Here is an 18,056-nt window from a genome sequence, read left to right as displayed (position 1 = left end):
GCATTTGTTATTGGTTGATTTCTTGATGATAGCCATTCTTTCTGGGGTGAGATGGAATCTCAGTGTTGTTTTAATTTGCATTTCTCGAATGACTAATGACATTAAACATTTTTTCATGTCTTTATTCATCACTAGAATCTTTTCATTACAAAAGTATGTCTTCATCTCAGATGCCCATTTTTGATTGGGTCCTTGAATTTGGGGTCCTGATTTTTTTTAATTTATATGTCTCAGATAGAAGTCTTTTGTCTGAGGGACAGTTGGCTAAAATTTTTTCCCAATTTGTGGGTTTTCATTTTACTTTATTGGTGATTTCTTTAGATGTGCAGAAACTTTTCAATAAGATGAGATCCCAGTTGTTGATTCTTTGAAGTATTTCACATGCAGTTTGGTTTTTGTTCATGAACTCTCTGCCTACCATCTATCTTCAAGATTTTTACCTACTTTCTCTTCCAGTAGATTTAGTGTTTCTGTTTTAATATTTAGATTTTTGATCTATTTTGACTTTAGTTTAGTACATGGTAATAGACATGGGTCTAGTTTTAGTCTTTGGCGTACAGAGAGTCAACTTTTCCAGCACCATTTATTAAAGAGGCTATCTTTCTTCCAGGGAACATGTTTGGCCCCTTTGTCAAAGATAAGGTGGCTGAGTGTGCTTGTAGTCAGTTGTATCCACATCTTCTAGTGTTCCACTGATCTTCACGTCTGTTTTTTTTCCATTACCATGTTGATTTATCACAGGACCTTTGTAGTATAATTTCTTTTTTTTTTTAACAAACAGACATCCATTTACAAAATAGCATAAGAACAATACAAACAATACAGAGTTACAGACAAAGTTATAGGAAATTAACAGTGGTTGTTGTATTATTGATATCTTCAAAGTTGTTTCTCAGGAAAACAAATACAGACATGCAACATTGATCAAGTGATCATTAACTCTTCCTTTCTGTAGAGACATAAAAGACAGTAGTACAACTATGTTAGCTATCCTGTATATGCATACATACATAAATAATTTCCCCTTCTTTCCCTTCTCTTTTCCCACACCCCAGTTGTCCTTTATTTTTGAGAATTTTCCTTTTGTTTCACAATGTCTATCATACCTCCTAGTTTTTATTCACTCTTACAGGTACTTACAATAGTGAGACAATATGTTGCTTACACATGTAGGTCTGATTTATTTCACTTATGAGTATGGTCTCTAGTTGTGACCATTTACCTATAAAAGCCTCAAGTTTATCTTTCTTTATACCTGAATAACATTCCATTATATAAAAGTGCCACAATTTTTTTATCCAGTCCTCAGTGAATGGACATTTGTGTTGTTTCCACAATTTAGCAATTACAAATTGTGCTGCTATGAACATAGGTGCACATATATCACTGTGATATGATGTTTTTAGATTTTCTGGGAAAATTCCCAGCAGGGGGATAGTTGGGTTGAATGGGACCTCTAGACCTAGTTTTCTGAGGAATCTCCAAACTGATTTCCACAGTGGTTTCACCAGTCTGCATTCCCACCAGCAGTGCAGAAGGGTTCCTATTTCTCCACAGCCTTGCCAGCATTTGTTATTGGTTGATTTCTTAATGACAGCCATTCTTACTGGGGTGAGATGAAATCTCAATGTTGTTTTAATTTATATTTCTTGAATGACTAATGATGTTGAACATTTTCTCATGTATTTATTTGCCATTTGTATTTCATTATCTGAGAAGTGTGTGTTCATCTCAGCTGCCCCTTTTTGGACTGGGTCTTTGAATTTGGGGGGCTGATGTTTTTTTTAATTCTTTGTAGGTTCTAGATAGAAGACTTTTGTCTGATGGACAATCAGCTAAAATTTTTCCCAGTTGTGGGGTTTCTTTTTATTCTGTGGGCAGTTTCTTTAGATGTACAGAAACTTTTCAGTAGGATGAGATCCCAGTTGTTGATTCTTTGAAGTATTTTCCCTGCAGTTTGGTTTTTGTTATTATTTCTTTGCTGATTATTTTTTGTCTAGTTGATCCATCTCTTTGTGACAATAGGGTATTAAAGTCCCCTGTTATGATTATGTTACTGGTTATTTGATTTTTCATGTCTTTTAGAATTTGTCTTTTTTATTTTATTTTATTGCATTTGGACGTGAATTCAGGACCTTGCACTTGCCAGGCAGGCACTTGTGCTACTGAGCTATATCCCCAGCCCTAGAATTTGTCTTATAGCAGCTCCAACTGGAGACCAGACTTAACCATATGAAGGTGTCCAAGGCAGCTGCAGACTTAAAACAGTTCTGCCTGAAGAATGCTCAGCATGATCCTCTCCTGACTGGAGTATCCTCAAGTACAAGTCCCTTCAGACCACAGAAAGTCTGTTCCACTTTGTAGTCAAATGAATTTTTGAGAGTTTCCCAGACCATTTTTAACCAACCAATGACTATTCAGAAAAAAGAAAATTGAAACCTGTACAAAAACTTCTCGTTTCTTAATATGTTCTATAACACAAACTTTTGCTTTTGTCAGTCCTTAACATCTACCTCTCTGAATTTTCATGAATTTCTATTTCTTGGGGGTATTTTGTATACACTGGTGCCAACATACAATAAAATAGTTAGTATTAAAAAAAAGAATTTGTCTTATATGGTTGGGTGCTCCTGTATTTGGTGCATAGATATTTATGACTGTCATCTCTTCCTCTTGCAGTTTTCCCCTCACAAGTATGTAATGACCTTTTTTATCTCTTTTGATCATTCTCGGTTTGAAATTCACATTGTCTGCAAAGAGAATAGCTACCCCACTTTTTTCTGGGTTCCTGTCACATGGAGTATTGTTGTCCCTCCTTTGTCTCTCAGTCTATGAATTTCCTTTTGAGTTAAATGTGTTTCTTATATACAGCATATTGTTAGGTTTTGTTTCTTGATCCACTCTGCCAGTCTGTTTCTTTTGATTAGTGAACTGAGACAGTTTACATTGATGATTGTAACTGATATGTACTGGCTTATCTTTATCACATTATTCTCATACTATTGGTTCCTCTTCTTTCCCTCTGTTTAATTGCTTGCTCTGCTTGGTGGTTCCTTTCCATTGTTGTTCTTGAAATTGTGATCATTTTTATCTCTTTCTAGAATGTCTTTTAGTACTCTTTGTTGGTTGGGTTGGTGCTCATGAAGTTCTTTGGTTGTTCTTTGTCATGGAAATATTTTATTTCTCCATTAATTTTGAAGGATAGTTTTGCAGGGTATATCAATCTGGGTTGGACGTTCTTTTCTTTCAGGACCTGAAATACTTCACTTCAAGCTCTTCTTGACTTGATGGTTTTGAGAAATCTGCCATGATTCTGATAGGCTTTCCTTTATAGGTGATCTGTTTCTTTTCTCTAAAAGCTTTTAATATTCTATTCTTTTGCTGAATTTCTCAGCTCTTGATTATATGTCTGGGTGTAGATTTATTTTGATTATGGCTAATTGGAGTTCTATATGCCGCACTTACTTGTATGTCGGATTCTTTTTCCATGCTTGGGAAATTTTCTGCTATTACTTCTGCAAATAGTCTTTGTATGTCATTTGTGTTGACTCCTTCTGTTTTGTTGACACCTATTAATCTTACATTGTTTTTCTTTGCATCATCTTGCAGCTAATGAATTGTTATTTCCTGGTTCCATGTTATTTTTAAGAGATCCTTCCTTTCATGATTGTTAGCTGCAATGCTGTCTTCAAGGTCTGAAAATCTATCTTCAGCTTTGTTCAAGCAGTTTTGCTAGCTTTTGAAGAAATTTTAATTTTCCTGGATATCTGTTTGAATCTGTTTCATGCATTCTAATTCTTCCTACTGTTCATTCAAGATTTCCATCATTTTTCTGTGGTCCTCTATTTTTTTATCTATATCTTTTTTAGATGTACTGAGCAGTTCTTTCATTAAGATTGACATTTCTGTTTTTTACCTGAGAGATTATTTCTGATCTGATGTTTTCTATGGCCTGATGGAGTTATTTCTTTGCTTCAGTTGCTATCATTTCATCAATTTCAGGTGTATGATCTCTAAGCTCTTCTGTGTTGATGTCTCCTGGACCTGTTCTATGTGGAGCAGAGCTCTGAGATTGCATTTTGCTCCCTTATTTTGACATTTTCAAAGAGCTGGACATTCCCTGGAGCTCAGCTTCTGTCCCACAATTGTGTGGGAGTGGCAGGGCAAGGACTCTAAGGTCCCCCTCAGCATGGCTCCCATGATGGTATGTTGGGGCACAGTGTGGTTGCTGAGGCTCCTGAAGCTGTCCAGGACCCAGCCCAGGTCCCACACTGGTTGGGGAGGGGGGAGGGCACAGTCACTGAGGCTGCTGAAGCTGTCTGGGGCTCAGCTCGGCTCCTATGAGTGTTGGGAGGTTGTGGTTACTGAGGCCCCCAGAGCTGTTCAGAGCTTAGCCTGGCTCCTATGCTGGTGGGGCAGGGCCGCAGGTAGCTCACTGAGGTTCCCAAAGAGGTTCCTGAAGCTGTCTGGGGTTCAGCTCAGCTTCCACAAGGTGCGGGAGTTTGCAGATCATAGTCACCAAGGTTCCTGAAGTTGTCTGGGACCCAGGTTTGTTCCCATGCTGATGAGGGAGGGGTCAAGGTGCAGTCACCAAGGCTGCTGAAGCTGTCACATGTTCAGTCCAGTTTCCATGAGTGTGTGGGGGGGGCAATATTTCATGTTTATTACATATACTTGCTCACTTTCATTAAAACCTAATATTTATCTGTTGTTTCTACTTGGATTTTTAAACCTTGAAGGCCTATGCAATCAATAATGCTGTTTATAGTAATCCTTATACATATAAAAATTTACATGATGGTGTGTTTGAGTCACTAATTTGAGTGAAGTTCTCATGGCGTAGAATTTCTCCTTGATAGGTGTTTAGTGGTCCTCAATTCTGCAGTTCTCATGAACTGCAAATTATGAGTCACTTTTGCAACATCTCAGACCACTGCCTTTCTAACTTGTATTAGCTTACATTAAGGGATGAGAAACTTACTATGGTTCATCACAAAGCAGCCCAATCCATTTTATAGAAGCTACAGTTGTTAAAATATATTGCCCTAGCAGGAGCTCAATTCCTTTCTCTGAAGCCAAAGTTCTCAGAACCAACACTAACCATCATCCTCGTCCTCCAACCACCTTTGTATGCAAGAAGATCACATTGGCACCCATCACCCTCCTTTTCTCCATCCTTATTATCTACATTTCCTTCGGCCATTTCCCATATCCACGATTTCCAGCTTTCCATCCCTTTATGCACACTGAGTTTCTTTTTAAACTGTCTCATCTAGAATTCAGTTCAGTGCTTCACATGTAACCTCACAAGTTTACAGCACCACAGGACAGTTACCTTCTTGCTTTGGATTTTACATTAGCATTAAATAAAACCAATTATTTTCTTACTCTCATTAATGGTTTGATCAATCTTTCATTCTTACATCTGGTAATCTGAGCAACTTTGTTCAAGTTAACAATATGTAATCTGTTAATTCCTATGATTTTGTTCTGAAACCCTGTATCATTTTTATTGTTTTTGCTTTGTTTTGTTTTTGTCTATGTGTTGGTATTTTGCTATTGTTCTTTTTTTGTTATTCTCTTTAAAATGAAAAAAAGATAACATAAATAAATGGAAAGACAGGTCATGTTCATAGATTGGAAGAATTGATATTGTTAACATTTCTATACTATCCTCAGTAATCTACAGACTTAGTGCCCACCTTATCAAAATTCTAATTATATTTTTCAAAGAAATTTAAAACCTATCCTAAGATAGTATATGTGAAACCACAAAAGAACTTGAATAGACAAACCAATCTTAACAAAGAGAAACAAAGCTGAAAGTATCAGATTTTCTGATATCAAAATACAGCACAAAGTTACAGTAATCAAGAGTATAATAGTGGCCTGAAAACCCACATAGACCAATGAAACAGAGTAGAGAACCCAAAAATAAATCCATGAGTATGTAGTCAACCAACCTTTTATCTATTAGTGCATGTCTATAATACAGAATAGTGATATTAAGTCAATTAACCTTTGGCTAGGACACCAACAATGCACAGTGAGGAGAGCACAGTATATTCTTATTACTTGTGAGATCTGTTTACCACCACAGTCTATGGCCATACCACCCTGAATGTGCCCGATCCCATCTGTTTACTACCACCCAGTCTGTGTTCAAAATTCAAGCTCTATTTGTCAACTGCTAAGATTTTAAATCTTCTTTTTCATCCTTTTCCCCATTCTTCTTCCCTTTGAGTTGCTAGGCATGTTGTACAGGCATTTTTCTTTATATGGCAAGTATATATCTTGTTAATATTCAGTTTTACAGTTTACAGCCTCTCAATTACATCATCAATCTCCTCATAGTCACATTGACCCTGGCTTCTAGGAGACACACCCTTTGCCAATACCTACCCACTTTCCCAGTTCCTTAATTCACTGTCCAGGAAACTAATGCTGTCCTTGACACCATCTCTTTGGCTAATAGCTTCTCCTAACCTTCCTTCCTTTCTTGCCCTTCCACTAGACAAAGAGGCTAAAAAGACCATCACTCTGGTCACATTTGTAAAACCGTCCATGCCCTCAAGCCCTCAGGTTTCTTCACAAAATATCAAAATCTTATAGACAGAGAAACGGTATGTAAAGTGTGAATGGAAGGCTGCATGTCCAGCTGGCTGTGCCTGGTCTTCAGGATGCTTCTTCTGCACACCCTATTGGATGCCACCAAGTGTCCCTGACAGCCGCCACCTCCTGAGACAGCAGCTGGTTTTCTGGAACCTACTAGTAACTATGAATTTCCTTTATTGTTCCATGGAGCACTGATCTACTTCCTATTCTGTTAAATAGCTTCAGTGGCCTAGAATTTGTTCTTGTCTCTCCTCTGTGTTTCTTTCTCTTTGCAGCCTGATTTGGATTACTTTAATATGTTTGCCCTCTGCATTTTTCTTTTTGAATTCTTTCTTCCATCCTGTCTATATGTAAGCTAGAGTGCACTGAGACATTTCTCAGGCCCTTTCACCTTCCATCCTCTAAAACCCAACATATAGTAGATGCACTGGAGTAGGTTTATATTTCCAGCAGGAAGAGCAGCAGGGCACATCGATGCCGCCATTGTGACTGCCCTGTTCCAAGAATTCACATGGTTGTGCAAATTGAAAATTCTTATTTTGTTCTGCTATTTATTGGCAAGCCAACGGCTTTGGTGGGCTTTGGAGGGCTTCCTGGAACTGCCTGTTGCCTGCCTGTTTGCTTCATTAATCTTTCTAGACTCAGTACTGTTCTGAAGAGTGGGTATTTCCACTGAGCTGGCAGGGAGGGGCCAGCCAGATACAGAGAGCTCTTAACCAAGAGCTTCAAACTCCTGCACCTGTTCCCTGCCATGTGTCTGCACTGGTTTCAGGTTTTCCACCATCCAAGTCCAAAACTCTCTGGATGCCACTGGTCAGTTGTACACTAAAGTTTTAATCTGGGACACTGGTGACCTTCTCATGACCTCAGTGAGCTCATGTGGCTTCTCACATTGCATAAGGTATTCCCTGGGAAGCACCAAGAGAATGGAAAAACTCTACCACTTTAAATAGCTCCCACTGGAGCTGTTTTTGCTGGGCTGTGTCTCAGGAGCCCAAAATGGAAGTCTTTTGGTGCCTGCTCTGGCTTCTCATCTTTGTCAGGACTTCCCTGGAGAGAGCCATGGACTACATTCTGCCCTCTACCCTTCTCCACCTGGGGACCAGTGTGATATGTCCTGGGCTCCCTACTCCAAAAGCTTCCCGTGATTACTAGTAAATTGGTTTACTTGATTATGTTTATTGAAAAGGAGCTTGCTGTGTCCCTGAATAAGTTTTCCAGTGTCCATGGCAGGAACTGCTGCTGTGCTTGTTTTAAATCTTAATTGCGATACCTTACTCTTGTGTCATTGCTAAGGCTACGGTACAAGGGCCACTGTCGGAGGTAGCAGGAAAGACCTTTCATCTCATATGTCAGCCAGGCTCTCAGTCAGGAATTTATATTACAGACCTGAGGAGACAGCACATTTGATATTTGAGGAAAGCAAAAATGAGTCCTTTTTACTTCATTACGCTCCCAGAAACATTTCATTTATTACCTCAGACAGTACTTATTGAGGATCTGTTATAAGCCAGGTGAGGTTAGAAAAAAGCCACCACCTGGTCCACTAGCACTGTCCTTGTGGAGTATGCATTGTAGTAACATGTAGAGAAATTGCTGCTTTAAATGAACTATTTCATTACATCCAGTAGAAACTATCCTAGAAAGTAACATGGATGAAATAACCCAGAGGCAGAACTACTGAGTCACTGGCTAGCTAATTGCCAATTTCTGCCTTTATCTACAGGGACAGCACGCAAGATTCAAGAAGTACGTGGGGCACAGTGCACATGTCACCAATGTGAGGTGGCTGCACAATGACTCTGTGCTACTAACAGTGGGTGGCGCTGACACAGCCTTGATGATCTGGACCAGGGAGTTTGTGGGGACCCAGGAAAGCAAGCTAGTAGACAGTGAGGAGTCAGACACTGATGCAGAGGAGGACGGAGGTGAGCCCCAGCAAACTCTGTGTGTCTTGCAAAGTCCCCTTTCTTCCACCCCTCTGCCCTCTGCTGAGCCTCTACAAACCAATTCACTCCCCAAACTCTGTTGTTTGAGGCTATGACAGCGATGTTGCTAGAGAGAAGGCCATTGACTATACCACCAAGGTCTATGCTGTGAGCATCAGGGAAATGGAAGGCACCAAACCACACCAGCAACTGAAAGAAGCATCGGTGGAGGAAAGGTATGATGTTCCGAGGGTTGCTTGCATCTGTTACAGCTGACAAGAAACTTATTTCACTTAGAATGTGGTTTTTGTGACCCTCAAAGTTACTATTTAAGTAAGTCTCTTAGAATCTGCATAGTCTTAACCTATACACAGGCTTTAGATGGGGGAAATTGCACAGTGCCCTCAATACATGGCAAAAGTGGGTTACACTTTAAGGGTGATTATGGAGTATGACTTGAATAGACATGAAATTTGGTGAGACTGGGCTTCCTTTGCCTGGTGAGGCCAGGATGACTCAAAAAGCTGTCCTGAATTTAATGGCTGGCAGGAGAGCTTACTGATTAGTGAGGGAAGAGGGAGGTCAGGTTTCTGGAGCTATGAGGAGTGTTGTAGAGTTGTGAACAGTTGTCTTCCATTCTAACCACTCTTTTGTTATGCTGTATCACTTGGTATGTACCTTTTCTTCCTGTGCCCACATTTTCTTCATTTGCCGACATTTGTTCAGGGAGGTCAGTAATCCCAGGCCTAACCCATTTGGTGCTGTTGGCTTGAATGGTGTACGTAAGAAGAGGGTTTCAAGTATTATGTCTTTTTTGATCTCTCATTTTAAACACTGACAAATTGTCAAACATTTTTAAATTTCTAAAAAAAAAAGCTCATCTTTATATAATTTACTATGTTCATACTTAGGAAAGCTAAATATGGAATAAAAATTCTAATATTTAAAGAGAATTTCATGGATCTCAGAGATATTTTAAGAATTCTGTGTGGGCTGTTCATCTCATGGCAGTCTTGATGTTCACAATTACACTGGTCCTATGATGTATAATTTATGAGATTCTAGTTATTTGCAATTGATAGGTCATATTTACTGAACTGGTATTATTAGTCAGAAAGCCCTATCACCTCAATTCAGTAAATAAGATCTATCACTTCTTACTATTAAATAGGGATTCAGATGCAAAGAGATAAGATATGACCTCCCAACCCCCTCCTTCAGTTCAGTGCCAGACATTAAAATAAGCTTGGTAAGTGGTGGGCGTGCTATTGGCAAGAAGGTTGAATCTGATGCAGTAGAGCCATAACTTTTCCCTAACATCTTTATTAGATGTTATTATGAAGGTTTAGAGTTCTATTTCAATTAAAACGTTTTTCTGCCACGAACTCTAATGTACAGTTTATTTTGTTTGTAGCATGGTTTTAAAGTGGCCACACAGAGAAAATGATTTTAAAGGACTTCTAAGAAGTGAGAAGGAAAAAACTATAAATACATAAGTACATGAAGGCCTCCCACTTACATAATGTACTCTAAAAAAATCAGCCTAAATTACACATTTCTTTTTTTTTTTTTTTTTTTTTGGTTTTTCTCCGGTACCGGGAACCGAACTCACGACCTTGCACTTGCCAGGCAGGCGCTTTGCCCCTGAGCTAAATCCCCAGCCCCAATTACACATTTCTTTGAAACAATTTAGCCTTCCCAATTTCACATTGCACTAGGAAGTATGTGGACTTGGTTATCATCCCAAGGTTGCTCCTGGCTGATTTCCACACAGTGTTGTGGTGCATCATGCTGAGATTTAGATCAGCCACTGAAACACAATCATCTAATCAGAACCCTAACTCCCCAACATTACCACTCACTGCAAACTTAATGCTCAGCTCATCTAAATGCCTCCTTGTCTTACTGGCTCTTTGAGTAAGCCTAGGAAAAGGCCACACTGTCCAATTTAATATAAGCTGAGTCGTGTGAAGGTAGAGATAGCCTTAAGAATTTTCCATTTTAAAATTTAGAATTTTGGAACTACTTGATTTCTTTCTTCATCATGCCACATTGAAAACCTGTCATAGAAAAGCCATACATTAGCACCCATTGGCTTGACTCTTTTTTAACAAAAGAAAAACTTAATAGTATTATGAGATATAGGAGTGGGGATTTGAATCCTTTGCTGGTACTTTTGAAGTTCACACTCGAATGCAGTGAAGAAAACAATTTTAAGCTAAGCATAGGGTCTACAAGGAATAATCAAGCCTTTTCTACAGAGAACAACTTCCTTGATACCTCAAAAAGCCCTGACAGCATCAGTGTCCAGAGGGGACTGTAATCAGAGAGACAAAGCCAGCTGCACAGCTTGCCTGGCACACAGCAGGCCCACACCAGCCAGGGAGCTAGTACTGAGCAGTGAGTGCCACCTGATTTAGCAGCCTCCATCTAGGGAGAGGATAGCCAAAAACAAGAGCAAATGGTCTCTACCCACCCTGGTCAGTAATTTTAGGGGAACCTGAACCTCAGAGATGACACAGTAGGCAGCTTCTGAATCACAAAATAGGTAAGTGCAGAACAAGTAGGTGCACTCAGGACTTGTGAAAAAGCAAGATATGGAATAGAATGTGAGGGTGACAACTGAGTCCTCGGTGTGGTGGGTCGATGAGATGTGTGACAATAAGCTGTGTGGCACACCTTAGTTTTCTGCTGGTGAAGAAAAGGGTTGTACAGACTCCAGCATACTCAAAATGAGAGGGAAGGGAGAGATAGAAAAATGATGCGGGTGCCTCATGCATCAAGAGCATGCAGCTCCAGCAGCTTCTCTCTCAGAAAGTTCAGCATGGTCAGCCAACAGCTCCTGATGCTGTTCTCTTTGACTGCTTCAAGGCCTGAATGACCTTTCCTTGATTGTTCCCAGGTGTCATTGTAGACACCTGGCCAAGACTAATGAGGGAGAAGCACCTGAGGACCAGTGGAGATGTGTGCTTGGAATGACTGCACCGTGCTTGTTTGGTCTCTTAGCAATGTTTTGGGCAGTTCTAGCTCTAAATTAAATCCCTTTCCAGCTTCTAAAAACAGAAACTGCTGAGATGAGCACAGCGTCTGTCATATTGAGAAAAATGCCTTAAAGACAGCTGCACATTATGCATCAATCATTTTTTAAGCAATCAAATTCCCAATTCCTAAATCATGTTAGTCAAGGTTGTTTCTAATTGGATTCAGTTATTTGATTTTGAAATAACTATGTGACTTTTAAATCGTGAATTTTTGCAATGTCTTTCACATCGTGAGTTCTTATTCTTCTGAAGTCATATGATTTCAGTTTCAACTCCCTTCTGAGAAGTGAGAAAATTGAGAAAAAAAATTGCAGTTGCTCTCAAAAGAATACTGGGTTATACCTACCAGATAGCTAATCCCTTATGAAATTACCCACTTCATATTTACCCATGCTTTTGTACCTTTTCTGGACACTCGGAGCTGTGCCACACTGCTCTTCTTTCCCAGATGATGCAAATCCAGTTCTGATCTAAAGATGCCTTTCCCACCCTCGCCTGCCGTGTGGATTCCCGATGCTCACCTGGCTCCCCTTCCTCTCAACCATTGACCTCATTTCTTACTTCACCAGGTTTTCTTACCATGCCATGGCTACTTTGTCCTTCTGCAAGCTCAAATCATTTCTTGGGTACTTAAAATGTCAGGAAGTTCCCTTTAAGAAGAAAAGAAGGAGGGGAAAGCATAGTTTTGCAGTGCTTACCATCATCACAATATAAGAAATAGCATTCTGTACTCTGACTTCAGGAAAAACAGTTCTCCTGAACTCATCAGATGACAAAATCCCTAATGTTTTCTTAGTACCATATTACTAGAGTTGCCTAAAAAAATTAAGAAGTAGCTTTTACCACATTACCAAGGCCACACCTAGATTTTATGTTGCTTTTAATTTATAACATAGAGAAATTCTGCCCAAAGTGGGCTTTCATTGGCTCACATGTCTTGAAATCTAGGGATAGGGCAACTTCAGGTGTTTCTTGATACAACCACTTAAATCTTGCTGTTGCAATTCTGTTCTCTCTCCATATCTGAGTTCTCCTTCTTCTGAGTTATTCAAATTCTTCACATAGCAAAAAGGCTGCAGTACCTGGACCTTTCGGTCTCTATGAGTGAAAATCAGCGGGAAAAAACTGCTTCTGATTCACAAGACCTCACACATGTCCTATCATGCTATATTGGTTCAGATGGGTCACATGATTACCCTTGAACAAGTCACTGTGACCTAGGATAAAAGAACCTTGATTGAGTGTTACTAAATACATAGTGCCACCTTGCATTAGCACTGTGACCACTTACACAACAACCAAAATCCAGAGCTAGTAGCAAAGTTAGTGATTGATTTCCAGATGCACCCCAAACTATAAACATCTACTACATCCCACTCTTCTTACCATGTATACATATTTAAAATGCCCCTATTTTGAATTGTGCTATACAGTATATGATTGAAAATGCAACTGCCACCTCTCCAAAAAGAGACATCCCAAAGTCTCAACCAGTTACTGCTTCCAGCCCTACATCCAGAATCAACAGGTTCTGTGAAATGTTCTCATCCAGGTACCAATAAATCTCCTCATGGTTTTGTAGCTACTGCCCACCTTGATACACCAAATAGACCATGGTGAAGAGAGAACAGATCTGGGATTTTTAAAATGCCACTTTGAAGAAAGAAAAATGAGACACAGATGCAGTGGTCACTGTTGCGGCATCGCCTGCTGGACAGGACAGTCAAACATCCATTCCTTAGTCATGTGTGTATTTTGCACAACTAGGAGTGTCATGAATGTTGGAAGATACTCCCAGTCAAGATATGAAGGTTTTGTTAGTAAATAATATGAACACAGAAGCAAAAACTTAAAGCTCACCAAGCTCACCAAAACTTGCAGCTCACCAAGTCCCTCAGGTTCCAGCTGGGAAATAAGTGATGCCCATGTTTTACCATTCTTGGTTTTTTGTTTGTTTGTTTGGTTGGTTGGTTTTTCTCTGGTACCGGAAACCGAACTCAAGACCTTGCGCTTGCCAGGCAGGTGCTTTGCCGCTGAGCTAAATCCCCAGCCCCAGTTTTACCATTCTTACAGGAAAATACCCACCTTTCTGCCCTCCTTGGACTCATCCCTGATTCTGGTTCAAGGTTTAGCTGTTCCTCGGATGCAGGTTGTTTTTTCCATGCACGTGAGTTTGCACTGTGCATTTTTTTCAAGATCTTTTAAGGCATGCAGTGTTTGGCTGTGCACCTAGGAACAAAGGAAAGAATACATGACTTCCACTTTGTGTTTCTACACCTTCGTTACAACATGACTTTGCTTGTGACAGCATTTTCCCCTATTACTAAAAGGAGAGGTTCAGTCCCCTCTTTTTCTTCTTCCTCAGAAGCTACATATCTAATAGGCACAAATTCAAATTTTGTTCTGACCATAAGGCATATTCTTTTCTTTCTCAGAAAAGCCTTGGGCTTTGCTGCCAGCCTTTCTTGCTTTATTGCAGGCTTGAAAAGGTCTTCTCTCCCTTCCATGAAAATAAGTAGAAAAATTAATTTTTAGCACTGAAATTGAATAGTCTCAACACAGCTGAATGTCACTTACTTGTAAATTACAGCTAACTATAGGAATTAAGATATTTATCATTTCAGTCACTGGTTTATCTGACATAGTTAGTCTAGATATCCAGGCATTTTGCGTGGATAGGCAATATTCTCACAGGGAAGTAACTCCCAATGTGTTAGGTGTGCTGTGTTCATGCCAAAGAATGGGGTTGAAGACAAAGGACGTTCAGAGAAGAAAAAGTTTTATTAAGAGAAACCCTCTGAGAGGCAGGAGGGGTCCCAAAAGTGAGTTGCCATGAAGGCTCTTTGTCTAGGGGGTTTATATGGTAAAATCACATCACAGGTTGGCTTGGGTCAAACTATAACCATACTGCAGGATTACAAGTGCAGTCACTAATATTGACCTAATAGAAAAACAAGGTGCATAGCCAGGCTACAAAGCATGGAAAAGATCAAAGGCATTTCTGGCAGGGGTAGTAGGGGTGAGAGTCAGAGTATTCTGGACATCTCTCTACATGCTCATTGTGTTTTCTCTGTGTTTGTTACATTGCTTAGGCTTATTGGACCAAATGGTATATTTACAGTACAGCTTTCAGCTGTTGTTTATCTCTGGGGAGGCTTCAGGCCTTGCCATCGTGTCTTCATCTTGGGACCTAGATTGTGTCAGCTCAGGCCTTGACCACGGACCTGGTTTGCCTCCTCTCTGCTCTGACTCTGTCTTGGGCCCGGCCCCTTTCTAACTGCTTATCAGTCTCTACATCATTTAGCTATTTGTAACAGTATATACACAACCACCTTTTTCTTCTAAAAGAACCCGTAAGAAACAATGTTTTTGTACACTTTATCACTCAAATTTCATTTGCTAAATTTTTGTATTGTATTTGGTTTTTAAGGATAGAGTCCCTAATAAAATTAGAAAGTCATTTTTAAAAATATTTGTCCTCTGAACATCATCTTTAATATTTATTTTTTCTAAGTGATAGTGTTCCAAGGTCCAGCTACTTGTCAGAGGAAATAATGCACACATTTTGAAGTAGAAATGCTCAAAGTTACATTTTGAAACTTAGTCTTCATCTGAACCATGTTTTAAACCAAAGCCAGTTGATGACAATTTTATATCAACTTTGTTACTCTTACCTCTCCAATATGTGAAGCCTGTGGCATCTTTCAACTCCCCTTTTTCGGTTCTGAATCTCTGACTTATATCAGAAGAGTTGGCTCAGTAAGACTAAAAGCAAAACTCAACTTCTTTTGGAATTCTGCTTACATCTGAAGCCTCAGTGAAACCCTGTGTTTACCTGGAGAGTAGCTGGTTGTCTTCTGGCAAAGGCTTGAAGATGTCTTGTGCATTAGTCTTACCTCTGATACCAATCTGCTTAGTCCTAATAATAGGACAGTATGTCAGCAATGCAAGGTGGCCATATACAATTAGAAGTTGTAAATCTTCTTTAGCTCTAGAATCCATGGAACACTGTAGAGGAGGTCACATAAAAAAGGAGTGAGCAGTGTTTCCTCAAGTACAGTTATGGCTTTTGAAGTCCCCAGAGTGCCTCAAGGAGGTGTAATAGCCATACTTTCCAGGATTTTTCCAAGTACAAAATGTTTCTTTACTATTTCCTGAGATTTTATTTTATACCTTCTTACCTTCTAACTCCTCCCCAAACACACACTCAAATGTTTAGGAGAGTCTCACTGCATGCCTACAACCTCAGGAGGATAAGTAGTGAAAAGCAGTTCTAATACACTTCAACTTGTCTACCATGAGATTTGAGCAACCAACTTCTGCTTTACCAGAAGCACACCTCAGCAGGCCCAGGCTTCCGGCTGCCTGAGATTCTTTACCCTTTCTGCTACCCAAGAAGACTTCTGTGAAAGCACAGTTTCTACATGTTGGCACTCAGTAAGTACTTACTGAAGGGATAAATAAACTTCTTAACACTTTACCAAAGTTTAGGTTCATTTCCAATCACTGGTACATTTGCATTAGATGCCAAAGTCTGAGATCTTCTTGAGCTCTTTAAAATTCATAAATCTAGCATGGAAATTCCATGCCCCTAAGCAGTTGGCACCCTTAGCCATCCTTCCTGCCCTGTCTCCATCTGGCTTCTGCCTTCAGGTAATTCCATACAATGGCCGGAAGCCAAAAGCCCCTTACTCCGGCCTGAATCTCAGCAATGCTGTGGATATCATCCCCTTTGATTGGCAGAGAATGTGTGACAATGGGTGTTTAGGACTGATCTAGGGGTTCAGGCAACTCCTCTTCCTCAGCCGTATGTCCTTTATGTTTCTTTCCATGAGTGTGCATAAGAAGTGTCTCCAACAGTCCCCATAGTTAAAGACTCATTCCCATGCACTAGTGGCCCTGTGAAATACACATCTTTGGTAACTCCAGCTATTAGTATCTCCTCTTTCAATAACCTCAAACTGTGGAGCTGTGAACAAGTGAGGACTCTGAACAATAATCTTTGTTCTTGCCTCTCCTTCTGTGCCCCTTTTTGAGCTCTGCCATTTCTCTCCTGACCCTTCTTCCCTCCCAAGCAACAATAGGGACTTATAACTTCAATAGCAGAAACAGTCACCCTGGTTCAGTGGAGTGTAAGTTACCCCAGACTTGTACTGGAAAGAGTCCCAAGTAGCATCCCTGTCCCAGTCCTCTATGGAAGAAACAGCCTCACTCACAAACTTCCTTCTGTCACAAAGGCAACTGTTTCTTCATCCATCACCAGACGAAGTCCAAGGAGGTCCCCTAAAATGAGATGGGAAACCTTGAGTCACCCACCCGACGCATAGAGCAGGTTGCAGGTTTGCTGACTTCTGTCACAGAAAAAGAATTTCCAGGGTACATTAGGAAGATGTATGCAGAGGTTTACTGGGCAGAATTTTAAAAGCATGCACTTAAAGAAAACGGAATGCCAGCCCTCAAGGAAGAAAGGCACCTATGATCAGAGGTAGGGGCTTTATGTGATTTGCGGGTTTCCCTCAGATGGGTTACCCAAGATTCCCAGTATCTGGTAAGCTGGGTTAGAGGGCCGTATTAGACTGAAGCTGAGATGTGTGTTCTCCTCCTAACAGCACAATTCTGGGAGTGGGTGTTAGAAGGAGGGAGCACAACTTACAAGGTAAAAGGCACAGGACCAGGGCCTAGTCTTGAAGGACCTAGAAATATTTTTCCTGGGCAGAGAAAAAAAAGCTTGAATAAATATTGTGTCCTGGAGCTGCCATTTTTTCTTAGAAGTATAATTTTAAAATTATAAGTTTCCTCATCTTCTAGTTTTCATTTTCTTTTATCCTACCTCTATTTCAGTGGCCACAGAAGGAAGCACTAAGGTGGCAGTGTCAGAAGCATTCTTAGCAGGGGATTATAGAGAAGGGACCTGTGAATATTCTCTTACATTAATATTCTAGTCTTTCTGGTACATATTCACTTGTCGTTAACAACATATGTTCTTTAGCAAGTAAGAAACTTTTCACCAAATGAAAACAGAAGCAGATTTTGAGCCTTTTAAAATAGTGGTACCTTCATTTGTTAAATGGCAGGAACTAGCTCCAACTGACCTCAGAATTCCATTCTGGCAATAAGGTTTTCTAAACATTTTCTTAAACTGTTCCTATGGATAATAAGCATACCTTAAAATTTATTTTCTGTCTTATTCGCTTAAGTTAAATTTAATAGGTTTATGAACCATAAACTTGATTTTATTTACTGCTCTTTGTTAAATTTTTGTTGCTGTTGTTTGTTTGTTTGTTTGTTTGTTTGTTTTATTTTAGGTATATGTCACCTGTCTATTAAGAACTGAAATGTTGTTTGGTTTAAGTCTATTTGACTCCAAGTATTACTGTAGCCATTACATTTATTTTACATACAAAGTTGGTAGCAGACCCATCATTAGGGAGTAAAGAATTAAAGCAGGCTACTAATTTGGGACTGCAACAAA

General features: G+C 39.8%; 1 protein-coding gene across 6 annotated transcripts in view; it reads left to right on the top strand.

Annotated features, from left to right (window-relative positions):
* Eml6 (echinoderm microtubule associated protein like 6) overlaps positions 1-18,056 on the top strand; it is a 336,360-nt gene that overhangs the window by 285,164 nt on the left and 33,140 nt on the right. For all 6 annotated transcript variants that reach the window (XR_001234170.1, XM_013514625.1, XM_013514624.1 and 3 more), the window contains exons 26-27: positions 8,342-8,543; positions 8,653-8,779. Coding sequence is in view for 5 of the 6 variants with exons in the window: in XM_013514625.1 (XP_013370079.1) it covers positions 8,342-8,543; positions 8,653-8,779 (329 nt within the window). In the remaining variant the exon portion in view is untranslated. The remainder of the gene's footprint in view (positions 1-8,341; positions 8,544-8,652; positions 8,780-18,056) is intronic.

This window comes from Chinchilla lanigera, unplaced genomic scaffold (assembly GCF_000276665.1).
Source record: "Chinchilla lanigera isolate Chin_1 unplaced genomic scaffold, ChiLan1.0 scaffold00023, whole genome shotgun sequence".
Taxonomy (NCBI): Eukaryota; Metazoa; Chordata; class Mammalia; order Rodentia; family Chinchillidae; genus Chinchilla; species Chinchilla lanigera.
Note: the sequence above shows the minus strand (reverse complement) of the source record. Positions and strands in the feature narration are given on the sequence as shown.